We start from the raw sequence: 17,635 nt of genomic DNA, 5'->3' as shown, positions 1-17,635 counted from the left end.
ACACATGTTTCTGTGTCCCGCGAGTAAGTTTTTGTGGTGTGAGTTCCGCACCAAACTTTTGATGAAATAGATTTCTCAAATCTGAGGTGTGCTGACTAGCGTGTACGCCTGACTTGACCCCAAAAAGTTTTCAGCTTTCTAATTTGCATGAAAATGAATTTTCTCAAAAATCAAATAAGAATTCTTTATTTTTCAATGCGTTTGTCCAATAAGAATTCTACTTTTAGTTGGCATAAACTAAGCAGCACCACAATGGTCACAGCCCCTCCCCCTCCTTGGTGGAGGTTTACGGTTGAACTCCTCTTTGCTATATTTCTAAATACAGGTTAACTTGACATGACCGAGGACACCTTTCCCAAAAAGATTTTGTCGTTAGATAGACCCAAGTTGGGTGGTTCTATATACACCCCCCCTATTGCTCAGGACACCCCCCAAAAATTAAAGAAAAATTAAATACTCTCTACACCCCCCGATTTGCTAAGGAACACCCCTAAAAATTAAAAATTCCTAAATTACCCCCCACCCTCCCCACCCCTCACCTAAATTGCTTCTACACCCCCCAAACCCCCCCCACCCGCTCTTCCCCCCAAAACACCCGCCGGCTTCTCCCTTCCGCCCAAAAAAACCTCGCCTCAAGCACCTCGCCGCGGCCAAACCCCCCTCCGTCTCCCTTTTGAACTGTTCCGCCCAAAGCACCTCGCCAACGGCCCAAAACCCCCCCGTTCCCCCTTCTCCCTCTCGTCGCCGGCATTCTCCCGATCTCCGACCACCTCGCCGGCTTCTCCCGGAACCACCTCCCCGGGCCATCTCCCGAGCAACGAGCACCTCGCCGGCGCCTCCACGACCACCTCGAGGTAGCTCCACCCCCCCCCCCCCCCCCCCCCCGCCTCCCCAAATCGTTCGGCACTGTTCTTTAGAACCAGTGCCTTCGGTTCGGCCCCATGGGGGCCGACCCGCTGCAATTGGGTCGGCCCCATGGGCGACCAAGATACATTGGTTCGGGCCCCATGGGGCCGACCCAATGTATCTTGGTCCCCATGGGCCCGAATCCAATTTTTTTTTTTTTTTTCTGTTGCTTAGACTAAGGATTATTTTATTCCCAAATTTTAGCCTAGATCACGTCCTTAGGTGAATTGGATACCCAACATCAAGGGACAAGTTTTTCATTACTAGATTAGATAGTAATTTGAGAAGTAGGGATAATTTAGAATCATTATCATATAGCATTAACATGGTGCATCCAAATATGATGATCTTGTTACCTTCATCGATGTCATTTTTGATCTTGGAATGATTATCTCATATCAAATGCGCTATCAAATAATAAAACCACAACATTAGTTAACGAACAAAAACTAAAAACAAAAACTAAGAACTGCGGCATAGTTTTAGGTAAAGTCTATTATTGAGTTATGTCTTGAGTTTACGAGTCGTATACTTTTGAATTATCATTTATGTATGCAATTGAAGTAACATTGAATTATTTATCACAAAACCCAATCATGTAGATGTCCAAGAAGTAACTTGTTCTTTTTGGCTTGTTTTATCATTTATCATTTATGTATGCAATTGAATTATTTCTTTGATATAGCCTAACATTGAATTTCTATATTTTCAGACATGGATCCCGGTCCCTCCAGAGTTAGACCTACGGCGTCAGCTAGGAGACGTCGTTGCTAGGATTGCTTCTCCCGGGCCTGCTCATATGCCATCGCCCTCTCCTGAGTCAGAGCATGATGATATGCCCGCTAGGGGCGAAGACGATGAGTCCGTTGACCATGTCCAGGAGGTCCAGAGGATGAGTCCGTCCTGATCAGTTTCAGGACGCATATAGCAGCTTTCATCTGAAAATACGACCAGTATCGGCACATCTCGGCATGGCACGTCCCGACATGTCCCGTATCGGCACATCTCCACATACGACCAGTAATATCCAATCATCCGCAGTATCCAATTTCTTTCCTCTTAATGCAAAAGGGCATCCACACTTCTTTGTCCCACAGGCAGTCTTTATTCGCTTTTCTTTTTTGGTTCGGTACGTCCCACCCCTCTCACAACCTAACGTAATTCTGGGTTTCTTAGAAATGGTACCTGCATCGGATGATTTGATTACAACAACCAAAACCATTTCGCCTCCCAGCTTCACGACACCAATTACACAAGTTCTCTCTACTCTTGAAGATCTATACATAAACAATTTATGTAAGTACACAGTTGTAAAAATAGCTCGCTAAACTAATACAAAATTGCACAATACATTATAATACCTCGTAAGTTGTAAATTCGCTTGTGTAATCCAGTACAAATTCTGATCCAATTATACTCGATTCGGTTGTAGCATAGCCCTACAATATAAATAATTTATCACCAAGAATTAATGAATCAGAGGATCTGTTCGGGCACAAAATTCAGCACGGCACGCGATTTGGCACCAGAAGCCTTCTGTTCGGCTGCACAGTGCCGAACAGAAGGCTTCTGTTCGGCTTGCACAGAGCCGGACAGAATCCTTCTGTTCGGCTGCACAGTGCCGGACAGAAGCCTTCTGGTTCGGCACTGTGCAGCCCGAACAGAAGGCTTCTGTTCGGGCACTGTGCAGACCGAACAGAAGGCCTTCTGTTCGGTTGAGGGTTGCCGAACAAGAAAGGCTTCTGTTCGGCACTGTTCAGCCGAACAGAAGCCTTTGTTCGGCGATCCAAGTGCCGAACGGAGCACGAACCGTGAAAAAAAAAAAATTTCGAACAAGGTGGAACACGTACCTTTGCGGCCGATTTTCTTCGTCCCAAATCACTAGTTGCTTGTCCATGCTTCGAATGGGGCTTAAATCTCCTTCAAAGATCGCCTAAACGATGTAAAATGGATCGAGGAGTTTAAGGAGGGTTTGAGGGGTGTTTTTTTTTTTTCTTTTCAAAACGAAACGGAGGAGGAGGAAGGGGGAGTGTACTGAGAAAATTTCAAGAGCCAATATGTAATTACACTAAAGGTTAGTTTGGGGTATTTTTTTTTTGGTTTTTGGGGGTGTCCTTAGCAATAGGGGGGGTGTATATAGAACCCCCCACCCAAGTCCTGGGAAACCATAAAAGCACCTTTGAGAAATTGAACGGGCCCGTTTGTCTTAAGGCCAGTTTGGTGTTGCTGTTATCTTTTGTTTACATCTTCAAAAAACAAAATGAACGAGACTGAATAACATCTATGATAGAACCCTGTTGAGTTTTAAATTTAATTGTAAAATCGCTAGATCTTTTCGAAACACAGATATATCGTTTTCAAAAAAACAGAGTATAAAAGCGGAGGGGCAGCGAAAGTCGGTGAAATACTTTTTTCAACACAGCAATTTACTAAATTGGAGATAAATAAAAACATAAAAACAGCAACAACACCTAACGGGCCCTTGGCGAGCCATTTCGTTCTTCGTTACAAATATATTTTGAAGGTACACCCACAAACTAATTACTTCAGAAACTCTTTTGGCCTCTTAACAATTGTTAGAGATTGCAGAACTAATTAGGGAATGGGGTTATCTTTCCCCTGAGCAGGATTCCCCAGCCATTCGCATGAACCTACCATCAGATCACCAACTGCACAGATGTCAAAGTGCTCCGAAACTCTTATCATTCATCCATCTACACAGCTTTCAAAGCAACCAGTGAATGATCCAGCAGCAGCATGCTCATTGAAAGATTATGGCTGCAGACAGCTTGGAAGTTAAACCACTTTATAACAAGGGCCAAGGAATGCAAAATTAAAATAATGTGCTGATGGTCAAAAATTAGGAGGGCCTGTTGACCAAGATTCCTTTGCTTCCAGCCAGCTCGAACAGGTGTTTCAAGTCATTGCACCCAAGGTCATCAAGTTGCCTCTTTCACACGACTCATGTCCTAGATCCGCAGCGAGCCCGCGACTCCCATAATGCATGAGGGCCATCAACCAGGAACAATTCCTGACTAGATCTGCAGCGAGCCCGCAACTCCCATAATGCAGGAAGGGCCATCAACCAGGAACAATTCCACAATTCCACTATATCTAGCAAGCCGAAAACCACTCATAAAGAAAGAATGTGACCAAGGTGGGTTTCGCAAATTAAATCTCCTTTTTCCAAAACATATGTTATCTCAATAATTTGCACCACTGCAAGGGAAAAGGGTAAGGTTTCAGGAAAATACCACTCGAAACAGGGTTTTGGACAATAAACAAATCTGCACCACCAAACCTGGAATGAGTCGAAAACTCATCTTTATCAGTAAACCAAGGTATAAGAGAAAATAAAGAATCATTTTTTTTTTTTTTAACTATGGATGTTACTCTATGTTACAAAAGAAGGATGATGACCTGATAGGCTATTTCCATGCAACATATATATAATCCGGCATCCTCAAATGTCGATCATCTTCGAGGCTTGCTTTTGATCACATCAACCTACTGACAGCCAGCAAACGCACTCTAGAAGATTCCGAGTCCAAGGATCCATCAAAATCAGATGCATCCATTTTAAATCCTTTCCAATAATTTTTGTAGGGTGTGGCCTCTGTTTCAACCATATGCACATATACTACTTCAAGTATGAAGTTTAGACTTTGCTGCAGGTGACACGAACCAGCAAGTGGCGCCAAATGTCTAAAGATAATGGAACCACACTCATTGTACCCCACCCAAGCTCTATTAAATTTACTTGAACAGTTGCCTGGCCTTTGGGTAGTCTTTGAGCTTTCAGAGTTCCTGGAACACTACATGCCACTCGACAATGAGCTTGGTATTTTATCCAAATGGGAACTCCTTCCAAATCTTGCTTTCCAAACACGGCCGTGAATGGAAATCTCCAGAAAGATGGAACACAGTATTTTTGGTGGAACATTTCTAATATCACAGCTTCACATGTCTCGCCCCAGTCAGCTTTCCAAAACACTCAGCAGCTCCTCGATCAAACCATCTTGGAGACCTGAGATTCATCCTTCATGATTGCTCTCCTCAAGTAATCTTGGCTGGCCTACCTGCACATCCTTGATGATGGTTCATCTCGAGCAATCCTGGCTGTCCTGACCATCACTATAGTTGCAGGTGTTGCAAGATCAGCCACCCAATCTATCAGGCACATCAGCATTTGGAAAGGCCTTTCGTTGCACAAATGCCCGAGGAATCATGACTTCTGCATGAATAGAGCTACTCTAACATGTTAGAGCCTGCTGATTGTAATGAATTTGTATAAAGCCCCAGATAGAAATGAAAGCATGTAGACGTCAATCTCTCCTAGATGACCCAGAAGAATTTTGCCTCTTAGCAATGCCATACTGCAAAGCATCTCGAGATCTGTCACCTGATTGCCCCAAATCATCCAAAGAACCCTCATTCAACTTAAGATTCCTATAGCTACCATTCCGTGGAATATATGTGTTTGTCTTCTCTTCATCTTCAGATGGTGTCCCAGACTTGGGTTCTGGGAACATCTCCAGATGTCTCTGCCTCCCACCAGATCTCAAGCTCCTCATGTTATTCGAGGAAACTTTTCCTGGAGTGCTGGCGGACCCCTTCGAAACCAAGAGTTTCTCTAGGGATGCTATCCATGCCCGTGAAACATTTCCTCACCTTGGCATCAGCAATCAATGCAGCCCAGTCATCAGACTGCACGAGAGCATTGGCATTGCCCACAACCTGGAAGAAAATAAATTGTCACTACATCAATTTTATGTCCTTCCTTTCACATTGGCACTCTCAAACCACACACACACATGCACACAGGCGCACACACACAAACACACACACACACACACACACAGAGAGAAGCATACCCATAATGCCCTCCTAGCTCGAGTAAGAGCAACATTCATGCGGCGGATGTCAGCAACAAATCCCACACCATGGTTCGAGGCACGGACACAAGACATGATAATTACATCACGTTCCTGGCCCTGGAATGCATCAACAGTGTTGATGTAGATATCTTTCCCTTCCTCTGAATTCAGAACTTCCTCGAATTCTCGTTGGAGACACTTCAGCTGCAGCTTATATGGGGTGATTATTCCAACAGTGACTTTTTTCCCACCATTGGCTTTCAGAAATTTCTGAAGATACTCATATAACCGCAGAGAAAACTGTGCTTCATGAATATTCTGGTATGAGACTGATCCCCCTCTGTGGGACTCACGTCCATGCATGATGTCATAAAAAATGTAAGGCTGCAACAAAGTGTCCTTGTAATAAATTTCATCAGGAAGATTGGTCACACTCTCACTGTCTGTCAGACGACCTTGGTAGAAGTATCTAGATGGAAAATCACGGATCTGAGGGTGCATTCTGTACTGCACAGACAATAACATGGTAGGGCAACCTGCTTGTTGAAATCTCTCAAAAAGGCTTCTACTATATAACAAGGTTCCAGCTGCTTTACTAATGACTGTTGCAGGGAGTTGCTGGGGATCACCAACCAGCACACATCTTGCAGCACCCAGTGCAAGGGGAGGCAGGACTGCTACCTCACTGGCCTGGGCTGCCTCATCAATAACCACCATATCAAAGCCATGAGTGAGACGAGAAAATAGTTTGCGGCCACTGCTTGACACCGTAGTGAAAACAATTTCAGCTTCATTAGCAAAACTTGCTTCAAGGCTGGCCCGTGCATCTTCCATGTTAAAGCTGCTTCCAGCACGAAACCTACTTTCTAAAATAAGGAGGCGTGACATCTCAACCAAAACTTTATCTCTGCCCTCCACAGCTGCAGCAAGGTTCTGAAGCAGTACATCACGGCTATGATCCCGGGCAGCAAGGACATCAGGATCAACACCAACTGATCCCTGGGATCGACCTGCTGCAGCTGCAACGTTGAGTTCTCTCTGAAGATGAGCAATCTGTTGTGAGAACTGCTGTTCACGAATTTTCAGCTGATGCATCCAGCCAATGATCTCATCACGGCCCTTCAGCAAAAGCTGTTCTGTTCTTCGCTCAACAGAAACAGCCTGAGCTGCACGGGTTTGTGAATCCACTCCAACACGAGCAACATCAGGACGGTAGACCTTCATCTCCCCATCGATGAAGCCACGATCAAGGACACGAGCTAGCAGCTCATCTGTGGCAGCATTTGATGGAGCACATACAAGCATTCTAGGCTTGGGGCAAAGTTTTGGCAGAGTACGAAAGAGGTTCTGGTCCATACTTTGCAAAACTTCATCAATCGATCCTGTACCAACACACTCAGAATTACTCTCGCTAGTTTGCTTGTAGCTCTCCGGAGCAAGTTTCTTGAGCAGAGCAGTGTAGTAATGCTGATATTGGACGAGATGAATGACATTTAACATGCCCCACACTGTATGTGTCTTCCCAGTACCAGGAGGGCCTTGAACAAGTGTGAAAGGCCATGGATCTTGCCTTTTGCTGCTCCACTGCTCGTGCCTGCAGCTGTATGCATCGCAGCCCATTGTATAGCAGCCAACTGAGGACTATTAAAAGTCCTATGAAGATGATCAACGAAATTCTGGGTGAAACAATCAGGCATGGCAGGAGGCTGCTCTTCGCACTTGGGGAAGTGCTCAGGGCTAGGCTTCAGAATTGCAGTTTGCATCTATACACAGAAATGTCATCAGCACTACTCATCCAAGAATTACAGGTAAAAAGGTACCTTTCCATTAAGTAGAACATTATAGCTCACCTGCAAGTTAAGACGGCGAAATGCATGAAGAGCAATGTATTCACGCTGAGTAGTCGCAAGGGACCCAAGAACAGTTAAGTACCAAATGCCCTTGGGTTGAAGCTTCCTTAGAATATGATCATCATCCAATTTGCTGAAAGTTAAAAATGGTGTAAATACAATATAATATTAGACTCCTGAAGAAGAAAAACAAGGAAAGAACAGATACACATGATAGCAGGGGCATCTAATAGGACCAATGGCATTTAAAGAATATAGGTTATTTTGGTAGGAGAAAAATCATAATACACTTGACCCAGGCAAGCCAAGCCAGCTTTGCTTGTTCGGGGGAAAAAAAAAAACATGTTCATATGTTTAGAAAAAATATACACAAACACTCAATGATTTCAAAAGCTCCAAGATATTTGGTAAATCAAATTTATTTAACACATTGATCCTCCCATGCCAAATTTAAATCTAACCCAGTACATTTGTACACGTTAATCAAAATCCCAAAATGGTTCATCATAGTTTAGCCAAATAATGACAACACTCAAAATCTTGCTTGCTAATCAAGCATCGGCCCAGTGGGATACAATATAACAGTTCAGGCTGCAGTTTGTATCGAGTGTATATGCTGGTCTCTAAGCATACACGCATTATGAAAGCTAAAAAAACATATTACCTACTAGAATCATATGAATCCCCCATGTAAAAATGAAGAATTGCCCCAGGAGGATCACGTGTGTCAATAGGTTGATGTCGCCTAACAGTACCAACAACCCGTCCAGTAACCTCTGATTCAACATCAACATCATTTGCACCAGCATTGATAATTCTCTTGTTAGATCTAGCTGCTTGCACAAACATAATCACAAGACATTAAACCACATGGAAAGTTCAATCTAACCAAAAGAAATAGCACGTATACTTTGTGCATCATTTGGTTTAACAAATGGAAATAACATCGAAGGTGCATGCAAAATTGATTGAACCACCAAACGAGACAAGTACATATAGGCTCAACTGCAAACCTGTACCAGGCCGAGGCGTTGATAAAACTGCAACATCACCTTCCTTGAAAGTCCATTTGCAATCATGCACTGGAAGAACTATGATATCATACCATCCTGAATTTGGAAAAGTGAGATGGCATTAGGTTACAGGATACAGACAATCACCCTTAAGAGTCAGTTTTTCAAGCTTGGGCACCGACAGAATGTCTATAATTGGAAAAGGGCCTTATTGTTATCAACAACAATAAGACTGGACGTTGGAAATAAATAACAATGCAAGCCAGACAATGTAAAAGTAATAGCGCATTACTAAGATACCAGTTCGATAAATCATTTGCTTCCAAGTAGCAGCAAGAACTGAGAATCAAAACTAATGAATTTTCAGACATAAAACTAGTTTACCAGTCAACAATCTCTGGGAAGGAATGAAAATTATTCAGCCAGCCACTGTAGCAGCAAGTATTGTTCCTTTGTAGAACATATACTTTCAAAGATATCATTGGCTAGCTTGACCTGCACAAAACAGGCATATTATCTTTCACACAAGTGTTGCAGTATTCTGCAGAAACTCAGTGCTTAATCCAATTCCCTTATGTACCCTTCAAATGGTTCTGCCATACGTCCAGTTCCGAGAACACCAGCAATATTACCATAAAGGAATATTCAGAATCCAAAAAAATCAGCATATAATGCATCAGTAAAAGAAAAACCCCTTCATGTAACAATCAGCTGCTGGTTACTTTGAGCACCATTATATGCAACGGGGATAGCGCCTTTTCCAATGAAGGTTGAATTATTAAAAAGAGGAAATCATCATAAAAAAAGGTTATAAAGACTCTAAAAAATCTTAAAAATGAACTACATTTATCCCTACAGGACTCAAATATTGCAAATACAAATCAACAGACTCATTCCGCCAGTCCACCAGACTTCATTCCTCCATATTATGATTGAATCTTAGATTCCCAAAGGACCTCCAAGGTCCAATCTAAGCCTTTGCCAAATCACTCAAGTAGAAGTTTGAAGAGATCTCATTACATTTTGATTTGCGGAAGGTCCGCAGACATTCAGTATAAAATGATATAATGCCCTTTGCAATCATATTAAATCTCAGCAGGACACAAGTCCTCAATGAAGAATTATATTAATTTCAATAACTGAGTTCGTATTAAAAATTATGATGGGGTGGGCACCCAAGCACACAAGTTACTGGCACAGCTGAATGTATCCAGCTCTAAAATGCTGGACAAGAGTTCAAAGCCAACATTGCCAAAGCCATTGTATATTCAGGAATCAGGACAAATTTTGTTCTGAGAAAGAAACATCAACCCAATATTACCTAACCAATAACCAGGATATCCCCACCTCATATAATCAATATTTTTAATTTGTAAAACTTCCCTGTTACAACTGTCACGCATAATTTAAAATGCTGGTATAGGTAAGTGGGTAAAAAAAAATAAAGTTAAAAGCTCCTAAAAAACATGAAAACAAGTCAATGGTGCAACACGGAACCTGAAATTATGCCCAAAAAAATGCAAGAAAAGGGATCATTGATCCTTAGGAGCCCAAAATTTGAAAAAGCAGTTGATTTTACAACAAAATCAAGCACTGATGCCTATAGGCGTCCACAGACACTACTGCAAACACTAGCCTTTCTGAAAGAACTACCAGACCACCTCTGTTTTTGCAGCAATTGGTGGCAAAAGCAAAGAATCAACAACCAGAACCAATTCATGTCCTCATGTTTAAATCCATTCTACACTTCAAAGTACCTATCTAGAAAGTATGTCCTATGCATGTCCAAAAGGAACATTCAAAAATTCATACAATATATAGCCAAAGCAAATTCTCCTCCTATTAAATAAGTCACAGACTTAACCCTATGCAAGTAAAAGAATGTACAGATGGATTCCAAACTCATTGGCATTGGCATCTGACGTAAGTCAAAAGAAAATATTAATCAACAACATTCCAATAATCTTAATACCATCATAACCTGTTTTTTCTAACTTTACCCTTCCTTCCTGTTTAAAATTGTAAAAGACATGATCCCCCTCCAAAAGTAAAGTACAATGTTTATGGTTTCATTCCTATTAAATAGTCTTCCATAGTTTCATGTTTATATAAAAGAATTCCCCTTGATACATCGGATAACGCTTGCTCACAAAGACTAAAGTACCTCTAAAATATTCCCTCCCCCCTCCCCCAAAAAATATATATATTTTTTTTTCATTAATTACTAAATCTAAGTTATCAATACTCAGAAGCTTCATGTAGTCATGGATAAAACATGGGTAACAAGTTCCAAAAAATTGTTACCTAAGCTCATTTAATCAAGAACAGATCACATGAAAGGTGATGAGTAAAAATTTTGAACTACCAAAGAACATGATAATTACACATTTAACAGCATCAAATGCATAATATTTTAAGCCTCCACACTTGTCCATAACACAACAAAAGCCGTTACAGATTATAAAAAAAATTAACAAAAAAAAACTAGCTAATGAATGAAAGTGCTTTCCTGAGCATAAATACCATAAAAGTCGTACAAGCCTCAACTACAGATATGCATACAATAATCAACTCACTCTAGGAACAACCAAAATATATAAAAAGAAAGCCAAATACCATTTTTATCCAGTGAAAAGTATATTGCTGATAGTGACTGCTTTGTTGTTTAGATTAACATCAACAAATTCATACTGCAATCCACTTTCTGATTGTTGCTATTCCATATTACTTCTAAAAACGATAATAAACCCCAAAATAACAAACTCAAGGTCATTTTACCTCTTTCTCGCCTTTCCACGGTTTTTACACGAACCATTATATGTGCATCCCTAGCTACAATCTCTGTAAGCTCCTCATAGGTGCTGTAGAGCTGTGCTCGGCATTCCTCGAAGAGCAAGGGTTCAAAAACTCTCACATACTCCTCAACAGACTCAAAGCGTCCAGGCACACGCTGAAGCTCTGTCTCCTCTGATAATTGTCAGATGCTTGAGTTATCTTCAAAATCAATACAATGCAAATGACAACATAATATAAACTAGGAACAAGTATAAGATGAGACATCACAAAGATTACCAACTAAAACACACAGGAGAACCTCAGTTAAGGTAAAAGTTATGGCTAACCGGTAGTATGACCAGGATTTAACAAGGAGTCCTCACATTGTCTTGACAAAGTGTCCACATCTTGTGAGTAATCAGTTATGGACCAATAGACAAAGGCACATTAACTCTATTTTAATGGTTGGTTTTATAATTAAATATATTACTAGCCTAAGACAGTGTACTGCCAAAAAAATATCTAAGCAAAATATCAGTTTGAGATCCAATCAACTCCCAAAAAGAAACCAAATCTCTTTCTACCCATAAGGATTCTTCAACTGTAACTGGCCTTAAAAGCAGTATCCCTTGTATTGCTCACAAAAAACATCTGTGCAAATTGGTGGATTCAAAACCACTCCATATACTTAACTACCTGTCGGCATTGTTTATCCTGTTGTTATTAGCTACAAAACAAGAGTGGCTGCTACTCTACATATTAAACTAATTCATTCAATAAATTCATTAAAGGAAACCTTCAAAATCCTGACCTGCTCCTCAGCACTGTCTCTCTCATCACATGAACATGTTACTCCTATCATGATGCATGTATTCAGGATTTCAAATTGTTCACCAAAAGAATTCAGGTGCTAGCAAACTAACATATAAATAAATATACCTACATCACAACTTGCAATTAGAAAAGAAATGTCCCAAACCTGGATGATGCCAGAACTTCTCATTCGTCACCTCCCTGAGAAGCCGTTCCACTGATGTATCTTGGTACTGGAGGTTGTTTGAAGTCTGCTTCTTAGAGGGAAGATGTTTTTTGCTTCCCAATTTTTGATCTGAGGTGCTCTGACCTGTGACAGAAGGTTTTCGGCATGAAATGGGTGGGTTCTTATACTGCCTGGAGTCTACAGGCTGCTTCCAGGAAACCTGTCTTGGAATCGGTGGTAGGCAAGCTTCTGAAGAAAACTCATTGTTGTTCATCTTCTTAGAGCAAGATATTGATCCTGGATTAGCATCACCATTAGAATCAGCCTTTTGGTCACTTGACTCCACAGGATTACTTCCTTCACTGCTTGCCATGTCAGCTTGTTTCTGATCCCTGCTCATGGGCTGACTCTGTCTTTCTGCAGCCCTTTCAACACCACCAGGGCTAGCACGAGTCGTGTCTTTCACAGTACGAGTAATAATAGGTGTAGGAAAAGAAGTCTGCCTCCTAGGTGTTGAAGATTTCATAGGACCAGCTTGCTTAGCATCCTCCACATTAATAAAAACAGTCTGTCTGGCTCTTTTCTTACCTAACATTGCCTCCTTATGCTCATCAAGCTTTGGTCTCTTTGCAGGATTATTTGCAAATCTCAATGCATAACTGGCCTCAACTCCTTTGACCTCTTTGGGCTTGGGAATTGAAGAAGATTCTACCAAGCCATCTGCCAGTACATCTCCTTTAGAATTACAGTGTGAAGTTCTGTTATTCTCTGATCCTGATGGGCCTTGAACCTTTGCATCTTTAGAAGCATCTCCAACTTCATTACTGTTAGGTCCGAGGAGACTAGAATCACTGCAACTATTCTCATCAGCCTTCATAGGTACAGGCTTACTTTCTTCAGTTGCTCTTTGCATCTGTGAAATTTCAGAATTAACATCGTCATGCTTATTGCTAGCATTGCTTTCAACTGCATAAACATTGCCCTCTATATCAGACCATTCCCCTTCTTCCCTTTCAGCCGCTTGAGGATCCTGATTACTGGATGACACTAATGCTGAAACTTTATTATCCTCGCTATGACTTGTAGACATTGATGTGGAGGCTTGGTTCGCATTCGAACAATCGGCATCAGGATTATGTTTGTAGCCCTCCTTTGAGTTCTGTGGGTCTTTATTCCTTACAAAAGGCTGAAAGCCTGAACCCAAAGAAGCATGTGTGAATGCATGGTTATTCACTATCCGCTGACAACCTTCTGATGGTGGAAACAAGCCTGAGGTGCGAAGATTTGAAATAGGAATGGACTTTTGGGGCTGGAGAAGGACAACACTATCTTTCTCATCTTCCTCTCCAGTTGGGAGTTCATTAAGGTCAAATAATGGCCTTCCACGACACCCCATTTCATGTGTAAATGCATATAAATTGGCAATTCAATTTTAATATCCACAATAATCTTCCTCAATTTCCTTCAGATGGAAAGACCTATGTCATGTCCATGCTATAGATCGATGATCATAACCTGGAAAAAAACTCCTACTGGACTTCCCAGGTGATTGATTTCTGCAACTTCAGTTCAGAACGATAAAAATTACAAAGTGTTAGAAGTATACAAGAAATTTAATTAACAAGAGGCAACATCATAACAAAATTTGAGGCTATGTATTTGAACCAAAGGTGGGCAGAAAGGTACGGACACATAACCATGGACACTGTAAGAACATATTACATGCACATCTAAAGGATGAGGTAGTAATAATAAAAAAAGTTCTGACATCTTATTTTAACTGGACATACATTTGAAAATAAGTTCCTCAAAGAAAAAGAAAAATGACAAAGACTATCACAACCTGAATGTATTGTAATTCAATAGGCTTAATTTTCACATCTCCCATTTCATAAGCCAGAGAAAGGACACAACAAGCCACTCTCAAACTTCAGCCAACCAAGATTGTTTGGATTCTACCCATTTCTATCAAGATTCTTTATTTTAGCTAGGTCATATGTATAGCCACTGGCAAATTTTAACTATACAAACCTAAGCCCACCAAGACATGAATTAGGAATAGAAACTTAGTAGACTGCTAAGTTCTTGCAGCATTATAGCAGTACCCAGAAATAAGCAAAGAATACCTTTGATGGTAGGGTCTTTGAGTCAGTTGCTTCATAGATCAATAATTTATAATCAAGCAGGTTCATTTGATGAACAGAGGATCTCACCACTGAAAAAGAGATGTCTCATTTATTTGACAGTTCTATTCTCAAAGAACTGAATCAAATACCCTTCCTGGTTCATGGAAGAAGATATACATACACACACACATCTTAGATAAGTCGCATTGATAGATAACAGTGATGTCTTACAAATCGTAAGTAGAGATGCATTTATAGGATGAGTAAAAAGGAAAGCACGCAAGATGAAAGTTATCTAGTCTAAGCATGTGTGATATATATGGTACCTCATATATTGTGAGTGTAGACACAAAAACACACAACATTAGGTACCACTAGATACCTCTCGAAACCCTAATTTAAAAAGAAAATGCCGCTATCAGTACAATTGTACTTGTAAAAAGATTTAAACTAAGAGAATGCTTAAAAAATGGCATATAACTGTAGTTATCATTCAGCATTATTTTGACATCATATACACTGGTGTTATATTACATACTTAGTCCATAAATTATCATCACAACCACAAAATATTGCAGAATATATCTATAAATTTGGTCAGTCTAGTTTTCCTTTAGGAATTCACTATTCTTGGCAGGACACAAAGGATGATGGGTGAATTACTAATGCCATTTACTCTTTTTGACATTTAGCTAACAGTGATATGGAATACTTGCATGACATTGCTATTACAAGAACTCTAGTTATCCATCCAAAACAAGGCATCACTTGTTGAGAAGCCCATAACTTTGTCAACATTATGGTCTTAAATCATAGTGTGCTTATGCTAACACACTTACAAAGATAAATCAACAGCCCGTAATAACAATATATAGCATACTAGAAAGCGTGGAATCTTGAGCATGATCCTGTAATTATCAGGGGAAATAACCACTAAGTGAGACAAGTGGTCCTTTTAATACTGCTTACACATGAGCATTCAAGTACCTCAACAAATACTTAAAATAGAAAGAAATGCAACAGTGGTTGTATTTATGATCTTTGAATGTTTATACCTTAGATGTTAAAAACAAATCTAGATGTATGTAATTTTCTAATCGACATTTTCTATAAACATAAACTGCTTTTAACAGCACCAGACACAACTATAAACATCACTCATCACTAGCTCAGTACCTCTCAGACTTGCCACATTTTAGTATAAGATCTAAAAAAAAGGGACGGCGTAGTGCACTCCCACTATCGCGGGGTCTGGTGGAGGATCAGATGTATGTAACCTATTCAACCAGAAACTGTTTTCATGTTTTAAACCTATGACCTCCAGATCACAATGGAGCTATCTTTCAGTTGCGCCACGGGCTCACCCTCAAATAATGCACAAGATCTGTTTGATATAAATAATCTCGGTGTTAATGTATCATTCAGTTCTCTAAGTCAATAAAAAATGGTCTCTGAAACACCAAATAACCCTAATCCAAGAAATCACCCTTGCCTTCCACGCACAATCCAAATCTTCTTTTATTTAATTCTTGCTCTTACTCATCACCAAGAAAAGTTCTCTAGAAAAAATTGCAGATTTACTTTTATCCAATAATACCCATTTGATTATCAAAATAATAGCAAAAGTCCATCAGTACCTCTCAGTCACACCACCTTCCACCACAAAATATGCGCATGATCTGTTCGATGGAATAAATCAGCACCTTAATCTACCATTCCAACTCCGCAGTACATCCATAACTGGACGCCCTTACACCAAACAATCCCAATTCAAGAAATCAACCACACCTACCACCACACCCGATCCCATCAAAAAAACATTATTTACGCATCTCTTCACGCTCTTACTTTAAGCTGACAAATTTATTCCTATCCGATAACGCCCGTTCCATCCTGCCCATCGATGACGACATCATCGACTCCGAAGAGATCAGACAACACGTACGAGGCTCCCTCTCCCTAAATCAACCAAGAAAATCCAATTTTGACGTCGATTCTAGGTTTTATCAGAAAGACAGAACCCAGGCATCAAGAAAATAATTGGAGAGACTTAGGGTTTCACGAAGGTTAAGAAAGAACGGAATCTAGGGTTTACAAGCAAGGAAGGAAAAAAAAAAAAAGATCAAGGAGAGGAGATCTCACCGAAACGGAACGAAGAGAGAGGGAGATAGGGAAAAGAGTGGGATCGAGGCGGCCGTCTTCGAGTGACGCAGAGATCTCTCGTTCGCTCTGTCTCAGAGGTCGCAATGGGGCAGAGAGAGAGGGGGGGATCAGCTGGTACTTATAGGCTACTCGGCGACCAAAACTAACGCCAGGGCACGTGACAGTGCACGTGATATTGATGAACGGCCGAGATCACACCCCACGGTTTGCTTCTCCATTGCTGATGTGGCAGGTTACACGTACCCTCCCTATTCATCTTAATGCACCCTCCTTTGACCGTCTCATAATAATAGATGGGGATTCCAGGGATCACGGAGTGCATAGTGTTAAGTAGGAGTTTATTTATCAAAAGAGTTCAGGATAAGAATTAAAATATTATCTAAATAGAAAATTATATTTTGACCCCTCGTATTACTGCTGGTTTGTTGCCAAAGTTAACTCCAAGCCCTTGGGTTTTGATGTTCATCGTTTTAAGTCCACGTTTTATGAATGAAAACGAGAAAGAAATAACAATCACAAGGTTCGATATAGATGTCTCCTAGATGCCACTAAATCTAAACTTGATAGTCAGTGCTACAACACTAAAGATGGCCTTAAGGATCTATCATTTTTGTCTGCTTCATAAGGGTTGAAATTTCAATGGGATGAGGGCATTCTAGTCGTTCTGTTTCGTTTCTGTGAGCAAACCCACATACGCAGCTTGTCTTGTCTTCATCCTAGCTGGAAGATCGTATGATAGAGCCATCCTAGCCAGTAAATGCCTACATCCAAGGATGATTAGGTGATTGAGGGCCTTAGGATTTTTTTTTCTCGTACAATGGCAACTCACCCTACTCCAGTGTAGGACCTGCCAACAGAATCAGAAACTAGAACTTGGCTCGGAAGCGAGGGAGGGGCTTTCCGATGTGGCCAAAGTATCTCTCCAGAGTTCTGCGCAGCATAAAAT

At 40.8% G+C, this 17,635-nt stretch overlaps 1 protein-coding gene across 1 annotated transcript; it reads right to left on the bottom strand.

Annotated features, from left to right (window-relative positions):
- Positions 1–3,302: 3,302 nt before the first annotated feature.
- LOC120103948 (helicase sen1-like) lies at positions 3,303–16,786 on the bottom strand. The gene is given in 10 exon segments (XM_039129558.1): positions 3,303–4,207; positions 4,327–5,643; positions 5,781–7,358; positions 7,361–7,546; positions 7,634–7,766; positions 8,298–8,466; positions 8,647–8,742; positions 11,425–11,613; positions 12,401–13,962; positions 16,669–16,786. Coding segments are annotated over 8 exon segments (3,909 nt in total). The 5' UTR covers positions 13,797–13,962; positions 16,669–16,786; the 3' UTR covers positions 3,303–4,207; positions 4,327–5,481.
- Positions 16,787–17,635: the final 849 nt, after the last annotated feature.

Source organism: Phoenix dactylifera, chromosome 8, assembly GCF_009389715.1.
Source record: "Phoenix dactylifera cultivar Barhee BC4 chromosome 8, palm_55x_up_171113_PBpolish2nd_filt_p, whole genome shotgun sequence".
Classification (NCBI taxonomy): domain Eukaryota; kingdom Viridiplantae; phylum Streptophyta; class Magnoliopsida; order Arecales; family Arecaceae; genus Phoenix; species Phoenix dactylifera.
Note: the sequence above shows the minus strand (reverse complement) of the source record. Positions and strands in the feature narration are given on the sequence as shown.